At 58.8% G+C, this 17,849-nt stretch overlaps 1 protein-coding gene across 2 annotated transcripts; it reads right to left on the reverse strand.

The window, feature by feature from the left end:
• Positions 1-635: 635 nt before the first annotated feature.
• Positions 636-17,704, reverse strand: SLC27A4 (solute carrier family 27 member 4). 2 transcript variants are annotated; one of them, XM_030858497.2, is made up of 13 exons: positions 17,492-17,703; positions 16,005-16,171; positions 14,002-14,396; positions 12,561-12,719; positions 11,044-11,113; positions 10,845-10,936; positions 9,917-10,026; positions 9,440-9,649; positions 9,144-9,270; positions 8,456-8,593; positions 8,165-8,329; positions 7,928-8,074; positions 638-5,691 (listed from the first exon to the last, which is right to left on the reverse strand). In XM_030858497.2, exons 2-13 carry the CDS (start codon positions 16,163-16,165, stop codon positions 5,534-5,536), a joined length of 1,932 nt encoding a protein of 643 aa, XP_030714357.1. In that variant the 5' UTR covers positions 16,166-16,171; positions 17,492-17,703; the 3' UTR covers positions 638-5,533. The 2 variants fall into 2 exon arrangements, with proteins under 2 accessions (XP_060156335.1, XP_030714357.1); XM_060300352.1 differs by having other exon boundaries at positions 636-5,691; positions 8,165-8,593; positions 17,492-17,704.
• Between the last annotated feature and the right edge of the window lie 145 nt (positions 17,705-17,849).

Consider the following 17,849-nt stretch of genomic DNA (forward strand, 5'->3'; position numbering starts at 1 on the left):
CTTAATTCTCTTCCACACCCAGACAGTCACCACATTTGGACTCGTCTCCTTGCTAAGCTGATTTTGCAACCCCACGTTCTTCCGTTCTTCCACCACTGCCACCCCCATCACCTCTCACCTGCACCTACTTCTCTGGCCTGCCTGCCTCCCACTCCCTCCCTCTGGCCTTGGCTTCCTTGTATAATTCGACTCCACAGACATCCCTGAGCACCTTCTGTGTATCAGGCACGGTTCCAGGTCACTGGCAAAATGAGGGCAAATGAGACAGCCCTGGTCCTCGAAAAGCACAGAAGAATCCTGTGGTAAATGGAAAGGCCCCAGTGGAAACTGTGAAACTCAGTCTCCCCAATCTGTAAAGAAGGTTTTGGGGCCAAATGATCTCTTAAGGTCTTTTCAGCAAAAATATTCTAGGGAATTCCCTGGCGGTCCAGTGGTTAGGAGTCTGCACTTTCACTGCGAAGGGCCTGGGTTCGATCCCTGGTTGGGGAACTAAGATCCCACAAGCAGCACAGTGAGGTATTAAAAAACACACACACACACACACACACACACACACACACACACACACACACACACACACACACACTCTCTCTCTCTCTCTCTCTCTCTCTCTCTCTCTCTCTCTCTCTCTCTCTCTAAGATATTTCCACCGGCTCCTCCAAGGGCTGAGCTCTAGAAACCTTGCCTGATTCATCCTAGAGCCTTAGCTCATAATAAAGAGCTTCATACATTGTAGAGATCTGGTAGGTGCTTGCTGAATGAGTTAATGAATGAATGCATGAGCAAACACATATCAATCCCCTGCTCAAAGCCATTTAATGTCTTCTCTTTGCTGACAAGGTAAAGGCCTCTGACTTTAGCCCACCTCTATGAGTTGAATATCCTCTAACCCTGTGAACCGCTGCCTTCTGAGGCTGGAATGGGAAAGCTAAGGAGCTTTTGAAAAGCTTCATCCATTTGACAAACATTCATTGAGCACCTATTAAGTGCCAGGTCCAATGCTGGTGCTGGGAACACAATGGTGAACAAAACCAAGGGGTCCCTGCCTTCCTAGGGCTGACGTTTTGGAAAAGACACAGATGTGAAAATAGACGACACAGTGCAATCAGTAGCATGAAGGGGGAACACGGGGGCCTGTGGGAGCTGGAGGAGGGCCCTGTCCAGCCCTGGGGTTAGGCAAGCCTTCCCAGAGGAAGTCACATCGAAGCCCAAGTCCCAAGGAATTGTGGGAGGTGGAGGTGGGCAGGAGAGGGCATGTAGGGAGGCCAGAGGAGTGGGAACCCTTCCCACATTTCAACAGGCAGGGGGGCCTCCAGCTTCTCCTGGCAAAGCCCCAGAGACTGGGAGCTCACTTCTCGGTAAGTCAGCCCACTCTGAATGCCTGGCTCTCATTCTTAGAAAGTCCTTTCTCCTGACCCCAAGCCTACCCTACTCAACCTCCTAATTAGTAACAATAACAGTTTAACATGTTATACTCATTCAGCGAGTACTGACCCCCACTCTGCCTCTGCCAGGAGCTTCACATGCATGACCTGATTGATGCCTCACAGGGGCTACTATTAGCGCCATTTTTCAAATGTGAAAACTGAGGCTGAGAACCGGTGACTTGTTCACGGACCCCTACATGTCAGGCCTCGACCCCAGGTTGTTGCGCCTTCAGGATCCCTGACCCTCGCTGCGTCCTGTTGGGCTTGGCTCACCCAAATGCCTTCCCCTGGGATCCACGCAGAAGAGGGGCTTGGGCCCCAACCCTGTCCCTCCAGCAGGCCGGCTAGCCGGGTGTTGGTCTCCATCCCCTCTGAAGCTCCTAGGGAGACAATGGCGGGGTCTGCAGGGGAGACGAGGGCGCGGGGGCCCCCCTGCCCGCTGCCCTTTGTCTCCCCGCCTGCTCCCCTCATGCGCCCCGGGAGGCTGGGAGGCGCCTCTTGCAGGCTTCCACCTCCCATTCTTGTGCTAATTGGGTGTCAAGCTGAGATCAGTGAGAAAGAAATCCTCCCCGGCTCGGGTTAAACTGCCGCCAAAGATGAGGGCTGAGCCCAGAATATCATTAGGCTGGGAGGAAGCAGGGCCCCCTCCTCCAGGGGAGGGCTGGCCACGCATTCAGGCCCCTTTGAAAGTCACTCGGTCGCCCCTTCCCTTGCCGCCAGCGCCTCAATAGGCCCCTCAGAGGTATTTAACCTTCTTCTCAGGGATTGAAAGTGATACACCAAGCACTGGCCTGGACAGCCACTCGCCTGTCTAAGGGTGGTAGGACCTCTGGGACGCTCAAGGCAGGCCCCTTCCAGCCTCCCCGGCCCAGCCTGCAGATGGGAACACTGAGGCTCTGGGAAGGGGGCTTGCATCCCAGCACTGCTATTCACAGGCCCTGTGGTCTGTGGAGAGACTTAGCTTCTCTGAGCCTCAGATTCCTCATCTGTGGAGTGCGGGTAAAAATTGTAGCTGCTCTGTGTGACGGATTTAATGAAATAACGCACATCAAGTGCTTGGCCTCACGTCCTGCACATAGGAAGTGCTCCACATGTGGTGGCTGTCAGCAAGTCGAAGGCAATGGGTTTGGCCTGATACAAGGATTTCCTAGCTGAGCCCCCAGTCCTCAAGTGTGCAAGAAACGCCCACAAAGGATTCACTCTGCATACCTGGCCTCAACTCTCCCCCCAGTCCCACCGCTGCAGCCTCACTGCCCTTCTTTCATCTGCCCTGCTCGCCCTTCCCTGCCCTTCACCTCCAGGCCTTTATGTTTTGTGGCTCCTTCTGTCTGGGCCATTCTTCCCTCTCCTATTCTTGGATGACTCTTCCGTGAAAAGCCTCTGTGACCATGAAACGCGACTTCCTCACCTCCCCCACACGCCGACCAGGGCTCTGGGTTAGGGTGCAGCTAAGCACACACCCTTTGCTTCTTGACTGGCTAGGACCTTCTCCTCTGCCCCAGATAGTGGGCTCCCTGAGGGCAGATCTGACCATGCCCCGCCCCCCTGCACAGAGTAGGGCTTTAGCATCTGCTCAGTTGATGTACTTACACAGTGCTTTGTAAACTGTGAAGTGCTATGTAAATGTCAGGAAATGCCCAGTAAACAGTAGCTATCCTTAACTTCACAAGCAGGTATTGAGCACCGACTGCAGGCCCGGGGGGTGGGGGGTGGCGGGGGATGACTCACACAGCCATGGTTTGGGATGACCAAAGGCAGACAGGAGAGCTGCAAGGCCCAGGGGCCCACCAGCCCCGTCCCTTCATGGAGGGGCTGGGGGCGGGTGCTGGTGCAGAAGTGGGAAACGGGCCTAGTCTGGGGTCTTAACACCTCAACACTGCTCCTTTTTTCTTTTAACTACCACGTACTGCACAGCTATCAGCATCAGACCCCGTGCTGAGAGATTTCCAAGCACGATCTCATTACACGTTCACAATCGTCCCGAGGTAGGGATTCCTAGACCACCATTTATGGGAGAGGAAACTGAGGCCTAGCCTGGCAAATGGACTTGAACTCAGGCCTGACCGGCTCCTCAGCAGGAGCTTTTAACCACCACTCCTTACTGCCTCTGGGTGACTGTGTTCAACCAGGGGAAAGGAACAGGGACCACTGGGGGGCTCCTTCCCGTCGGAGAGCAGTCATTGCTGCGGGTTAAAGACACAAAGCTTCACTGTCAGCCAAGTCCAGCCCCTTGGGAGCCTGATCAAAGGCCCACCACAGAGTCCTCTGGGATGAGTACCGCTGGGGGTGAAGTGGGGACTTGCACTCCCTCCTTCCAGCTTCCCTTGGCTGAGCGCCAAAGGCTGGACTGGATTCTACAGGACCCGTGCGCCCTCTGCTGGTCACACTAGGGCACTGCAGCCATGCCTGCCACTCCCAAACCCCACCCGCATCAGCCTCGCTCTCCAGGGGCCAACTCCAGCGCTGCCTCCCTCTTCTCCCAAGAGTGGCACCAGACTCCACTATCTTTCAAAGGTCACTCCCCCAGGAGGCACCCCAGATTTCTCACCCTGGTCACCCACCACCCAGTCAGCTGCTGGCCTGGGGTGTGGCTCACAGTTGGCTCCACAAGCATGCGTGGAATGGAAGCTCATCTGCTTTCCTGTTGCCTTCTGCACCAAGGAGCAGCGGGAAGGGCAAGGGGCTGGGGCTGGCATTCCAGTCCCCACTACTTGCTGTGTGACCTCAGTCAAGTGACAGACGGTGCTGAGGGTTAAATAGTGAAGATGACGCCCTGGGGCACACACGCTGCCTGCTGCCCTGGCTTGGGGTGGACCCCCTTTCCATTGGGCTGTGCACATTTCCAGCCTGCGTGCGACTCCAGGGGCTGGGCCCTAGGGGACAGCTGGCCCTCCGCTGGCACTGCTGACAGCTCTGCAAACACTGTTCCAGGAAGCTTTCCTAGACTCTACCCAGCCGGTTAGGCAGCCCTGCTCTGCCTTGCACAGCCCCCCTGCCAAACCCCCTGGGAAAATGCACCCCTGGCAGAAGGAACAGCATGGGCAAGGGTCTGGAGATGGGACCCTGTGCTGGGTTAGGGTTTCCTCCCTCAACGGCTCTGAACAGCCCTTTCCTCATACTGGCTCCCTTTAGCTCTCTGAATCCTAGCTGATCATTCCCTTGTCACAGAGACAACAAAGTCACTTGCCCAACGCGCAAGCTCGTGACACAGCTGGTTTAGACTCTCAAGATCATGCTGTTAAAACACCCTGCCAGGCTCAGGTGGGAACTGCCCCCCATCTAAGATAACCTGCTATATCCCTCAGTCCAAATGAACGGATGAATGGAGGAGTGAATGGGGCAGAAGCTGGGGCCTGAGCAGGATGGGGTGAGCTCAGGTGGCATCACACGGGCAGGGGGAGGAAGGCAGAGTTTATTGGCCCCTGAGCGCCCCCCACCCCTTCTCCCTTCATAGCCAGGCCAGGACGGAGACGGAGGAGGGGACAAGGACAGATCCACAAAGACAGAGAGGCCCTGCCTGAGGGATAGCCAGGCAGGCACCCAGAGAGAGGGGGATGAGACGGGTGCCCCGTCCAGGCTGCCTGCTACAGGTCCAGGCTGCCTCCTACAGGTCAGTCCCTCTCCTGCCCTCCTAGAGGCACCGGCAGGGCTGAGGACGCTTGAGTGGCTCCAGGGCCTGGATCCTATTCGGACACCTGATCAACAGCCACTGCTGCCCCCGCCCACTCTGCTGGCTTCCTGGGTCTGGGGGCTTCTGCCCTGGTCCCGTTTACAAGCTGCCTGTTCTCTGGAGAGTGCTTGGTGACCCTCCACCTCCCCTGTCCTGCCCTAAGACATCATCCTGAGGGGCCCAGTCTCAGTCTCAGCCTGGGGCCCAGAGGCCCCCTGAAGACACAACATGGAGATGAGGCTTTCACAGAAAGCCTTGGGGGGAGGGGGAGGCAGCAGTGAGTCCCTTGGCAGTTTTGAGGGGTGGGGGTCGGCACCTCGGGGTTGTGAGGCCAGGCCCTTCTTGCTTTGGTCTGGCTTTGCCCAGGAACCCTCTGGGGTGGGAGCTGGTGCTCTGGGTCCAGCATCCGGTGGCCCTCAGAGGGACTCGGGGCAAATCACAGCTTCTCCTCGCCTGCCTGGATGCGAGTGTAGGCCTCTCGGTCCAGAGGGACATAGCGGCCCTTCCGGACATCCAGGTAGAACAGTGGGTCTTTCACAACTGTTAGGTCAAAGCCCTCCTTCCGCAGGTCTGTCTTCTGTAGCTTGAAGGTCCCTGAGGGAGGGAGAAGACAAGGGGGAAGAAGGGTCAGAAGGGTGTAGGGCAGGGGCCCAAGCTCTCAGAACCCGCCCTCCCGCCAGGGTTGAGGAAGGGAGAGGAGGGCTGCAGAGGACACCGGAAAGGGGAGGCATGGGAGGAGGGGCACCGCCCTCTACAGTTTGCAAAGTCTCCACCCATTACATTATGTATCACTCCTCAGAGCAGCCTCGGCGAAGGGGAAGGGGCCGAGTTCCCCACGCCTTTTTGCAGACAGGGAAACGGAGACCTGAAGAAGAGAAGCTATTCTTTCAGGGCCACATGCTGAGTGACAGCAGAGTGAGGACCAGACCGCAGGTCTTCCCTGATGGCTCCCCCTCATCTGAGCACCTCCCAGGTACAGGCGTGATCTCATGCAATCTGCACATCAACCCCAGGGGCAGGTGCACAACCATATTCTATGGATTCTAAGATGCACAAGATTTCAGATTTCAACATCTCTGAAATAGCTCAATTCGTGTTTTTTCCCCTTAATAGTATGTAATATAAATTATGCATCTTTCAATCAACGGTCTTAGCCCCTCTATATAGATGAGAAGACTGACGCTCAGAGGCACATATCTGAGCCAACGTCACACAGCTCGTAGGCAATGGAGCTGGGATTTGAACCCAGGTGTGATAGATGCCAGAAATGGCTACAGCTTCTCCCCAGGTACTCCTCTGCCGCGTGGACTGGCCACTTCTCCCAGCAAGAGATGGAGTCTTTCTCAACGGCTGCTTGAATCCAGACTGGCCTTACAACTGGCTCTGACTCACAGAATGCGGAAGAGGCCATGTTATGGGTGGTCTAGGCCTCAAGGGGCCTTGCAGCTTCCATCCCCACCCTCTCGGGGTGCCCTGAGACCAGTCTAGCCTCTGAAGGAGGAGAAACCACATGGAACAGAGCAGAACCACCCCAGGAAGGGCTGCTTAGATGGGCGCTAAGTGGGTAGTCACTGGCCATATGTGGCTACGCAAATTTAATTAAAATGAAACGAAATTTAAAATTCAGTTTCCGCGTCACACTGGTCCCACTTCAAGCGCTCGGGGCTGGTAGCTGCCGTGACGGAGAGCGCAGAGCGCAGCTAGAGCACACTGCCATCACCACCGTTCTGTGGACGTCACTGCAGAGCCAACCAGCCAGAAGCCCCACGTGAGGGTGGCCCTCTTACACCCGATGGCACTATTTGACCCTAGATGGGGCCAACAGAAGAACACTCAGCTGGACTTAACCCCAAACTGCTGACCCACAAATTGTGAGCAAATAAAATGGTTGTTCTGAGCCCTAAGTAAGTTTGGAGGCAGCCAGGACTGAGGAGAGTGGAGGGGAGGTCGGGGCATGAGCCTCAGAGCTGCCTGCCCAGAGAAGCTCCCGAGAGGACTGACAGACAGAAGGAGGGCACCACCCCGCCGTGTGCCGGTGGACCCACCACTCGCCCCTCCCCCTGGGCCACCTGCAGCCTCCCCCAGCCTCCACACAGGACAGGAATCTGACCAGGTCACTACCTTGCTCAAACACTTCTGTGGCTCCCTACTGCCCCCGGTATAGTCCAAGCCCCCCTCCCCGTCCCACAAGGCCCCTGCTGCCCTTGCCATCCCACCTCACGCCGCTGCCCACCCCTCACTGCTCCAGCTTCGGGGGCCTCCTTTCATTCCTCTAGCAGTCAAGTGCCTCCCTGCCTCAGGGACTCTGCAGTGGCTGTTCCCAGAGCCCGGAAGGCCTCCCACCCCCACGAAGTCCTCCCTCCCTCCCTCCCTCCCTCTCACTCTCAGGTCTCCACTGAAACCGCACCTCCTCAGGGGAGCCTCCCAGTCACCCCCAATCCCCTCATTCACTTTCCTGTCAGTTTGATCTGCATTCCATTCTTTATCTTTGGAATTCCTTATCCTGTGGCTGCCTCCCCTGCTGCTCTAGAAGCTCCCAGAAGGCACAGGTCCTGCCGGAATTTGTCACCTATACCCCCAGGGCCTAGCACAGTGCCTGGAGCAGAGGAGACACTCGGTCGCTATTTGTTCTCAGTTGTCCCACTGAGAATAGATGCACCCTCTCTCCCTGAAGCCTGGGTCTGCCCACAGGTAGGTCAGGTTACCAACCACTTGGCAAGGCTGTGGGTGAAGGCAAAACGACAGGCACCCCGGCCTCTCAGAAGGACCCAGGAAGGGGCCTTGGCCTGGCACCTGCGAGTTGGAGCTGGGGTCGGGGGTGGGGACAGACCTGTTTTGTGCAGCTCAGGCAGGAAGCGCAGGAAGATGGGGCGGGCGTACAGGGGCAGCTCCTTCTCCAGGAGCTGGGCTAAGCGCTCCAGGTCACAGCTGCCGGAGGGGTTGGCCACAGCGGCCATGCCGGCCCGGCCCTCGGTTCCTGGGGGTGGCAGAGTGGGCAGTGAGCGGCTGGCGATGGCCCCTGCGGCCCCACCGCACACACGCCGGCACCTCCCTCCTCCCCGGGTACCTGGCACCTCGACGCCATACACGGCCACGTCGGCCATGGCCAGCAGGCGGCTGAGCGCGCCCTCCACCTCCGTGGTGGACACGTTCTCGCCTTTCCAGCGGAAGGTGTCCCCCGTGCGGTCCCGAAAGTACAGGTAGCCCAGCTCGTCCATCACCAGCACGTCGCCTAGAGGGGAGCTGGGTGAGCTGGGTACCGGGGGTTCCCGGGGAGGTGCTCTCGGAGGGTGGTGAAAGGCCCCTTCCCCCCCGACCCCGAGGGGCGGCAAAGGCCTAGGGAGAGGTGCCCACCCACCGGTGAGGTAGGCCTGGTCCCCCTTCTTGAAGACATCCTTGGCAATCTTCTTGTTGTTGGCGCCCTGGTTGAGGTAGCCGTCGAAGCGCCGCAGGGGGTCCTGCTGGACGATGGCGCCCACCAGTTGGCCCGGCTCACCTGTGGATAGGGGAGGCGGGGTCAGACCTGCCCTGGGGTCTCTTTCACACTGAGCGCACCCTGCAGCTGTCCACAGAAACGCCCACTTCTCCCCCGCCCCACCCCGGGAGCCCCAAGGGCAGGGAGCGTCTCGGTAAAGTCTGGTCACTGAACAGATGGATGGAAAGTCAGAACAAACAAATGACAGGGTGGTCAAGCCCTACTCGGACGGCCTAACCAGAGCCGGCACTCCCAGGGCCCTGGCTCTGCTTAAAGAGCTGTACCACATGGACTCCTCAGGACAACCACGTGCAGGTGAGGGACTCAGGCACAGAGCTGGGGGACTGAGGCGGCCTGGGCCCAGGGTCCACAACACGAAAGTGCACGAAGGGACTGGGTGGATGGGACGGTGACTGAACGGATGCACGGATGAAGAAATAAATGCCTGGAAGCCCTCAGAGAAGATGACTTCTGGCTGCTGACCAGGATGGGGCTCCCCACCCACCGGCCCCACCCCCCTCCTGAGTCAGCCCCTCCCACTCTCACCCCCAACTGCAACCCTAGGGTAGACCTGGCTGGCATGGAAGGCAAACGCCATCAGGCCCCCGGATCAGCTCCATGGTGTCCTCGTTGACACGAACCAGCCGGATGGGGTACACGAAAGACAGGATGCGGCTGTTGAATCCACAGGCCCCCACCTGCAAAGGCCGAGACTCGGGCCCAGCTGCTCCCACCATGGGCCTGAAACTGGACAGTCTGGGGGCTGCGGGGGGCCTCCAGCACCCACACTCCCACACCGGAACTCTGCTCTCCCCTCTGCCACCCGTGCCTTCCGTGGTCCATCTGCGTCCCCAACCTGGGCCGCACCTGGCCGTCGAAGTTGCCCAGGCTGCAGTTGCACTCCGTGGCCCCGTAAAACTCGGCCACCTGGGAAATGTGGAAGCGGCTGCAAAAGTTGGTCCAGATGGACTGCCGGAGGCCGTTGCCGAGTGCCATGCGCACCCGGTGCCGGTTTTCCGCCTCCCGGGGTGGCTGGTTCAGGAGGTAGCGGCAGAGTTCGCCGATGTACTGCACGATCTGGGGATGGACTTGGTGTGAGTCTGGGCCCAAGGCTACTCTTACTTCACTGCCCCCCAACCCCCCAAGCCCCTACCCCTACTACCCCAGGGGCCGGCTGTGCAATCCCTTCCCTCTCTGGGCCTCAGTCTTCCCATCTGAACAACGGGAGTGTTGCCCCAAATAAATGGCTGGCTGCCCTCAGCTGTCAGACAGATGTCCCTGGGTAGACCTGGCGGGAGGGTCCCGAGGGGACGGGGATGCTCATCCCCTTCCCCTCTCACTCACTGTGCAGTTGTATTTGATACAATCGTCCCAGAAGCGGGAAGCTGAGAACTTCTTCCGGATCACCACCGTCATGCCATGGAGCAGGCACTGCCCGATTCCCACGATGTTTCCTGAAGGCAGAGGGGTGGGCCTCAGAGGTCAGGTAGACAGGAGACCCTTCCCTCCAGAGCCTCCTCTTGTACAGCCCGATCTCCTCAAAGGCTCTTTCCCTTTCTCTCTCCTGTCCTGTCCCTCCAACACTAACTGGTCATATCTCTCTCGCCAGTCAGACACCTTCCATGGCTCCCCAGTGCCTATAGGATTGAGTACGCAATCCTTAGACTGTCCTCTGAGGCCTCTGGAGCTGGCCCCAAGCTCCTGCTCCCATACCCGTAACGCTACCATTCAGCCAGGGGGCACTGAGCTAGCCCGCCTAGCTTCTGCACCTCACATCTGCCTGCCTTGGGTGCACCTCCTCCAGGAAGCCTTCCAGGCCATCACTGGGCTCTTCCCTTGAACTGAGCTCCTGCTCCCTGCCTCTCCCCATACTCAATGCCATTTCTTGTATTAAGAGTCAGGATAGGGTCCCATCATTCATCCTGCCCCAAACACACACAGCCAAACCCTAAGCACCTTGAGGGCAGGAATTACATTTATTCCATCTCTGTCTTTCTAAAAGCTCCTAAGACCAAGCAGCTCCTAAGACTGCATACCTGTGGAAGCGACCTGAATGGTCAGACCAGCCCAGGTGCCCTGCGGGACACGGCCACACACACCACTTTTGCTGGTGTGGCCACTTTCATTCAGAGATCAATGCCCACGTCTGTATTTGAACCCAGATTTGACTCCAAAGCTCAAATGTTTCTACTGCAACATGCTGCCTGCCAAGAAGGGTGGGGCTTCCAAGACTCTGGGGGTGCTGGAGGCTGAGTGGACAGGCCTGGAATACCTGCAGAGTGGTAGAGGGGGAGACAGTCGTAGACGATGTCGTCGGGCCGCATGCGGAAGCCGTAGTACACCAGGGCAGCCATGCGGTAATACCTGGGAGGGCAGAGGGCCAAGGGCTCTGTGGGCCGCTGGAAAGGCAGGAGGAGTGGCTCCGAGGCCCCACCATCCCCAGGCCTCCCCCCAGGGCACCTTCCCCTTACCTGCTGTGCACCACGATGGCAGCTTTGGGCAGCCCTGTGGTGCCTGACGTGTAGATGTAGAAGAGCTTATCTGAAGAAAACAGACACAGGAGTGGCTGTGAGAGGGGGCAGCACAGGGCTGGGCACAGAGTCAGGCAGGCAGACATCTGTAGGTGTACATCACTCAACACCCACTCCCATCACACCTCCTCCAGAAAGCCTACACTGATGCCCCCAAGCACCACTCTCTGCTCTAATGCCTGCACTGCTTCCTTCAACAAACTTTTTCCGAGCCCTCGCTCTGTGCCAGGCCCGGGGAGACATCAGTGACTAAGATGAGCACAGGCCTTGCCTGGGTGGAGGTGAGAGCCAAGTGGGACAGGAAGATGAGGACACGGGTATTTCCAATACTGAGCGCAGAGTGTTGGGAAGCACAGGGCCTGCCAAAGCCCAGCTGCAGTGCTTGACCCAGGCTCCAGGGAGGGGAGGTGGCACCAGGGAGGGCTTCTCGAAGGAGGTGATGCCTACTGCGTGGGGAGGGTTAGCTGCAGGAAGCCGGGTGCAGAGGTAGCTTTTGCACCACTGACCATTTCTGTATTCCCCCACTGCCAGGACCAGGGATTGTCACGTTATGGTTTCTGTGTGAGGTCAGCTCCACCAGGCTGGAGGTTCCAGGAGGTCAGGAATGCCTCTGCACGTTATATAGTAACCATCTCACGTTCTCAGGGCGCGTGCAGTATGTCAGCCCTAGGCTTGGCGCCAGGTTCAACCAGCCAGAGTCCCGCCCTCAAGGAGCTTAAAAAAGCACCCGGCGGACCATATCCACACACGGCAGAGGTTAAACGATAATGACGACGACGGCCAGTTACTGAGCACTTCCGGTCATACCCTAGCTTTCCACTGGACCTTTTCCAACCCTCAAACACAGGTTCTGTTGCCATCCCCAATTTTATGGCTCTGGGAACCGAGGCTCAAAGGGCAGCTCAGGTGTTCAGGGTCATACATGGGAAGCAGTAGAGCTGGGATGTGAACTTGGCCCAGGCTCTGAACCCCCAGGCGATGCAGCAAGCCGCGGGCTGCAGAAGGCGGGCTGGAGTGGGCAGGAAGAGAGGTGAGAGGGCCTGGAAGGCTGCCTAGAAGTCGGGGGAGGCAGCCCAGAGCAGGGAGGGGATCACAGACCAACAGGGGCCTGCGCTGAACAGGTGGTGGGTGACCATGCAAAGGGTCTCGCCCCTGGTCCAAGCGCAGCCCAAACTCAGGCGAGGCAGGCTCCTGGGTTCCACGTGATCCTGCGCGAGTCAGGCGTCAACGAAGGCTGTTCAAGAACTGCGTTCTGTGTGCCTGGCACTTTCACACACATCAGCTCATGCAGCCTTCGTAGTAAGCCCAGGATCACTGTCCTCATTTTCCCGGATGGAAAAGGGAGGTGACATGGCTCACTCCAGGTCACGCAGCGAGTTTACAGAAGAACCCAGGCCTTGAGGCCACTGCTCTGTCCCTGGCCATCTTAGAACCCCCCGTGGGGGTGAGGGGCCCACCTACGAAGCCCTTGTTGGGGTGACTGGGCAGGTGCTTGGGGGCATCTTCTAGCAGGGGGTCCAGGTGCTCCGTGCCGGCGGGCACTGCGCTGGCCTCCCAGGGACCGGTGCAGAAGAGGCTGATGGAGGGGTCCAGGCTGGCACAGATCTCAAGGACAGCTGTGGGGGAAACAAGGCAGATCAGCAGGCAGGCCAGGACACCCCGTGTTCCCAGGACCTCTGCTTGTGCCGAGGCTGAGCATGTTGTCAGGGGAGGCTGGCTGGGTAGGGCAGAGACATGGGTGAAGCACCTGGGACCTCGTCGTAAGGAAGATGCTGAGAGGAGCAACGGCTCCCATTAGCTGCTGGCTAACTACACCACGGGCTCTTTACATGCATGCTCCTGTGCACACACCCCAGGAAACAGGTACCAATAACCGCCCATTTTACAGATGAGAAAATTGAGGCTGAGAATGGGAAGGATTCACTCACAGCTAGAATGTGCTGGAGCTGGGACTCAAAGTCAGCTCTATCTCACACCAAGGCTTACTATGGCCCTACCCACTGTACTATGCTAGTCTATGGGGGACTGGTTAGGAGGGAGGAGTGGGGGGTCAGAGGCCGGCAGCCCTCCAGCCTCTTCAGAGGGTGGGAACCTTCTCTCAGGCTCTCCTGTGCACTACACATGTCCAGATACTCACCCACCCTGAGCGTAGGCCAGTCTGGCCCACACGGCCACAACTCCTCTGGCTTCCTCTTGACTTGTCCAACCCTCTCCCCTCTCCCTGCTGCATCTTTCCTCCTCCCCTTTCAGCATCTTAAGAACCTCTCCTGCCCATTATTCCACAGTCACAGCAGCATGGGGAGAGAGAACAGGGACACTGTGGTCAAAGCCAGAGATCAAACCCCGGTTCTGTCACTTAACAGCTGTGTGGCTCTGGGTGAGTGCCTCACGCCACTCTGAACCTCAGTCTCCTCATCTGTGAAGCCAAGATGACAATCTCTACCTCACCAGGCTTAGTGGAGATTAGAGCTGCTTTTGTAAAGCCCCAAACTCAGCACGTGGTCAGTGCCCAACGCGGTGGCCAATAAACATAAGCTCTGCAGGAGAGCAGGGAACAGACTCTTGTCCCCATTTTATAGATGAGGCCTAATTAGTCACAAGAACAGTTACCATTATGTCTGAGGGGTCACCTAGCATCGGCCACTGTGTTAATACTTCAGGTGAAGTGTCTCCCTGAAAACAGCAGGAGGCAGGTGCTATGGTGAGGAGACTGAAGCACAGGGTCTCACTCGGGTCTCCAGCCTACCAGGGGCACAGCCCAGGCCATCTGACTCCAGGGCTCATGCCCTTAACCGGTGAGCCACACAGACTCTCCCAGGGCTGGAGCGGGGGGGGGGGGGGGGTGTTGTGGCGGTCCCGTGGGACTCCCTGCCTATCCCCTGCCCCTTCGGGGCTCACCTGGGGCCATCTCGCTGCCAAAGATGAGGGCCCGGGCCTGGGAGGAGGTCAGGCAGTGGCGCAGTGCGTCCCGCCGGAGGTTGGTGTTGATGAGCGCCGCCTCCACACCCAGCTTGGCCATGCCCAGCCACAGGCCCACAAACTCATTGCAGTTCTCCATGAAGAGGGCGACCACGTCGCCCGAAGCCAGGCCCCGCGCCTGCAGGAAGTTGGCCACGCCGCTTGAGTAGTCATCCAGCTGGCAGAAGGTCCAGTGGGTGTCCGTGCCCTCGAAGATCAGGGCCGTCTTGTTCGGGTGGCGCTGGACCGTGGAGGCGAACAAGATGGGCACCGTGCGCCGCTCCCGCAGGTAGCGTCGGACCTTGGCCTTCACCTTCAGGAGCACTAGGCCGCCGCTGGGTGTGGGGTGCGAGAGGGATGAGCAAGGGAGCTGTGACTGCTGGGCTTGGGAGTGGGGGTCCGGAAGCCCTGGTCTGATCACTTGTGACACCCCTTTCCCAGCACCTGTGTGCGGGGCAGCGATACATGCAGCGGCTCACTGATGCTGCACGATAACATCAGGGACCCGATAACACCAGGGACCCGGGTGATTACTCCCTCCCCGGTACAGAGGAGGAAACCGGTGCCAGGGCTTGCCCTGGGCTTTACGGGTGGAACGTGGCAGCGCTGACATTTGAACCTCAGTCCTGTCCGGCTCCAGAGTTCAACTCCAAGTACACTCTAAGCTCTGCTCTGAGTCTGCTGCTCTGTTGGGGACTTCCACGACTACAGGGCCCCAAGTCAAAGTCCAAACTCCTCCTCCTGGACCTCCCACACCCCCGTATTGTCCCTCTCCCCGTAACTGCAGCAGTGAAAAAGGACGAGTTTGCGATTTGTTCCGTCTCCCTCCCGGTGAGCCCAGCAAGGTCCGCCCTGTTCACCATCTTGCCCCCGGGCGCTACTCAGTGCCAGGCACAGGGTAGATGTTCAATAAGTGTTTGTGGAATCACTTGGCAACATCCTCCTTTCCTGCCCCACCCGTGCCACCTCTGACCCCTGAACTCTCCTGGCCCCCCCAGCCTCTGTGCCTTTGCTGATGCCGTGCCCTCTGGCTGGAGTCCCCCGCTCCCACTTCCTTGAGATGACTCTCAAGTACAACTGCTTTTCCTCCAGGAGGCCTCCTCTGATTCCCCAGGGCCCGGGCCTGAAGCCATCTCCCTTTGTTCACGCTCCCACAGCTCTCTGCCGCGACTACCCTTCCTGCAGTGGCCACTCGAAACCTCCTTTTGCAATCAACTCAGACTGACAAATGCCGAGCCACCTGTTCTGGGTGTGGGTCGGGGTGCTGGGCACTGGGATACTACCGTGATTAAGACTGCCAGGGTCTCTGCCCGCATGGCACTGCCAGTTTAGGGATTGACTGTGTCCTCTCCGGTCTCCCTGACCAGTCTAAGCTTGGCCCAGGTCTGGGGCTGCCTCATTCCCCTCCCCACCCCAGGCCCCAGAGTCAGCTCAGCGCTTTTCACAGAGGAGGTAGCAGCAGGTGTTTCTGGTACAGGATATCCCCATGGACCATCCCTGACTTTCTCTGGGAAGCAGATTCTCCCTGACATGATTCAGGGCCTGCTCTAGAACTCAGTGCCCTCTCAGACTCATGCCAACTGGAGGACAGGGCCTCCTCCACAGGGTTCTTCTTCACCCTCTCACAAGTTAGAGCATGTTCTTAGGACTCCTTACAGATGTCTCCTCAACACGCCCGGTGTTTGATGTATGTCCCAGGACCCCAAGTCTGCTCCAGGATAAAGAGCACCAAGTTAAGGAGATTCCCTGGGAGGAGACTTTGACCTTGGCAACGGAGGTACCACATACTATTGCAAGGGGAAGGGTGTGGAACACAGACTGCTCCTTTGGGGCCTGGGTGCCCTGTGCTGGTAGAGACCATAGGGTCTGGCCTGGGGAGATTTGGGGGATTAGGAGCCCAGCATAGTGTAGGAAACCCAGGAAGGGTTGTACCAGGTACTCACAAGACATCACGCCTGACGGTCTTGACGAAGACTCGGACGAAGCGCCAGCCGCCAGACCCCAGGTAGAGGAAGAGCAGGGAGAAGCCGACTTGGGTCCAGGGCAGTTTCAGCACCAGCTTGGAGAACAGCAGCAGCCCCACCAGAGACGCCCCAAGCAGCATTGTGGCCTGTGGGCACAGGGCAGTCAGTGGACCCAAATGCCTGGATCCCCTACCTCCTGGCTTGGGCAACCAGGCCACTATCATCTCAAAGGGTTAACCTGTAGTGAGGCCATATTGAGTAGGGTAGCCGAGGACTGGGTCCCTTTCTGGGGCTGTCGGGAAGGGTCAGGCTAGAGGCATGGGACTTGAGGTGAGGAGTTCCAGGGCTGAGAGTCAGAGGCTGGGTTCTAGCCCCTAAGTCCCATCTCTGCCTATGACTCTCTGAATGACCTTGGGCAAGTCCCTTTCCCACTTCAGTCCTTAGTCTTCCCCTCTGTGCAATGGGTGTAATGAGAATTGCTCTCAGAGGCCCTTCCAACCAAAAGAAGACAGTCCACTCTCCTGACATCCAGGATCCCAACCAAAATGCCTTGAAGCGGGTATGGACTTGAGTGCTTCGGGCTCGACTCCCCACCCAGAGACCTACGGAGTTTCTGTGGATGATCAGGCCAAGCCACAACACCCAAAGGGGCAACTTCTTGAGAAGGGGCCCTGCTCAGTCCCTGCCCATAGGTCCAGGCAGTGCCATGCCTCTGTTGGCCCACAGAGGGCGATGGAGAAAACAGGTGAGAGCCTGGAGGTGCCTGAGAGGTGACCGCACAGAAGGGAAAGGTGATTGAGGGAGAGGAAGAGGGGCTTGAAGTCACCCCCACAAACACACTCAGCAAGCCACTCAGATGAATCTTAGGGGATTGGGGCTTAAGGGGAGAGGAACGGCTGGCAGGGCTGAGATTAGGACTCTTGGACTCTATTCCTGGTGCTTTACAGACTTGCTCAAGGGGCAGCAGATGGGACTGTTTTCCTTCAGGTTCTCCTGTTCCTGGGGAGGGGCTGAAGGTCACGTCTATGAGGTAGCCTGAGATTCTCCAAGCCAGGACGAAGACATGGTCTGGACCACAGGGAACCCTTACACCATCTCTCCCTCCTCCACACGAAAAGCAAAAGCCGGGAGGGGGACGAACCAGCGCCTCCAACTCCAATGCCAAGGGTCTCCAAGGTCCTCAGACCTCTGGACTAACAGAGCCCGCCAGGGCAAAAGACAAGGACCCGTCCCGGAAAGCTGGGGGATGGGACGAGGAGGGAACGGGATGCCCAGATCTCCCGGGCCCCGATCCCGGGTCACTGCGGACCGCCTTGACCCCCAGAAAAGCCAGGGTAGCAGAGCGCCCGGCAAGGAGACAGAGCAGCAGGGCGCGCCCCCCACCCCAGACCGGTACCGCCACCTTCCCCGGACTCGGCCGGGCACATTCTCCCGCCCGGGGACCCATTGTCCTAGCCTGTGCTCACCTGCTGTCGGCCCCGCCGCGGAGCACGCAGTCCAGATGCGGCCCGGCTGCTGTAGCAGAGTGGGGAGCGCGGACGAGCATCAGCCGCTCCTGGGCGCACAGAGCCGAGTCTCAGCAGCGTTTCCCCGGCTCTGCGCCCTGCACGGCCCAGCAGCTCGGGCGGCCCCGCCCGTCCGCGGGACTCCTCCCCTGCCCGTCTCCCGCCCGCCTCCCGCCCGCCTCCCGCAATCCAAACCAGCTGCGCCGGCCGGCACCGTCGCCTGCCGCGCCTTGCCCAGGGTGAGCACGCCGCAGAGCTGGCAACGCCGCGCAGCCTCCGCGAGCCCTACGCCGCCCGACCCAGCCCGTCCTACGCGCGC

The sequence above is a fragment of the Globicephala melas genome, chromosome 6, assembly GCF_963455315.2.
Source record: "Globicephala melas chromosome 6, mGloMel1.2, whole genome shotgun sequence".
Taxonomy (NCBI): domain Eukaryota; kingdom Metazoa; phylum Chordata; class Mammalia; order Artiodactyla; family Delphinidae; genus Globicephala; species Globicephala melas.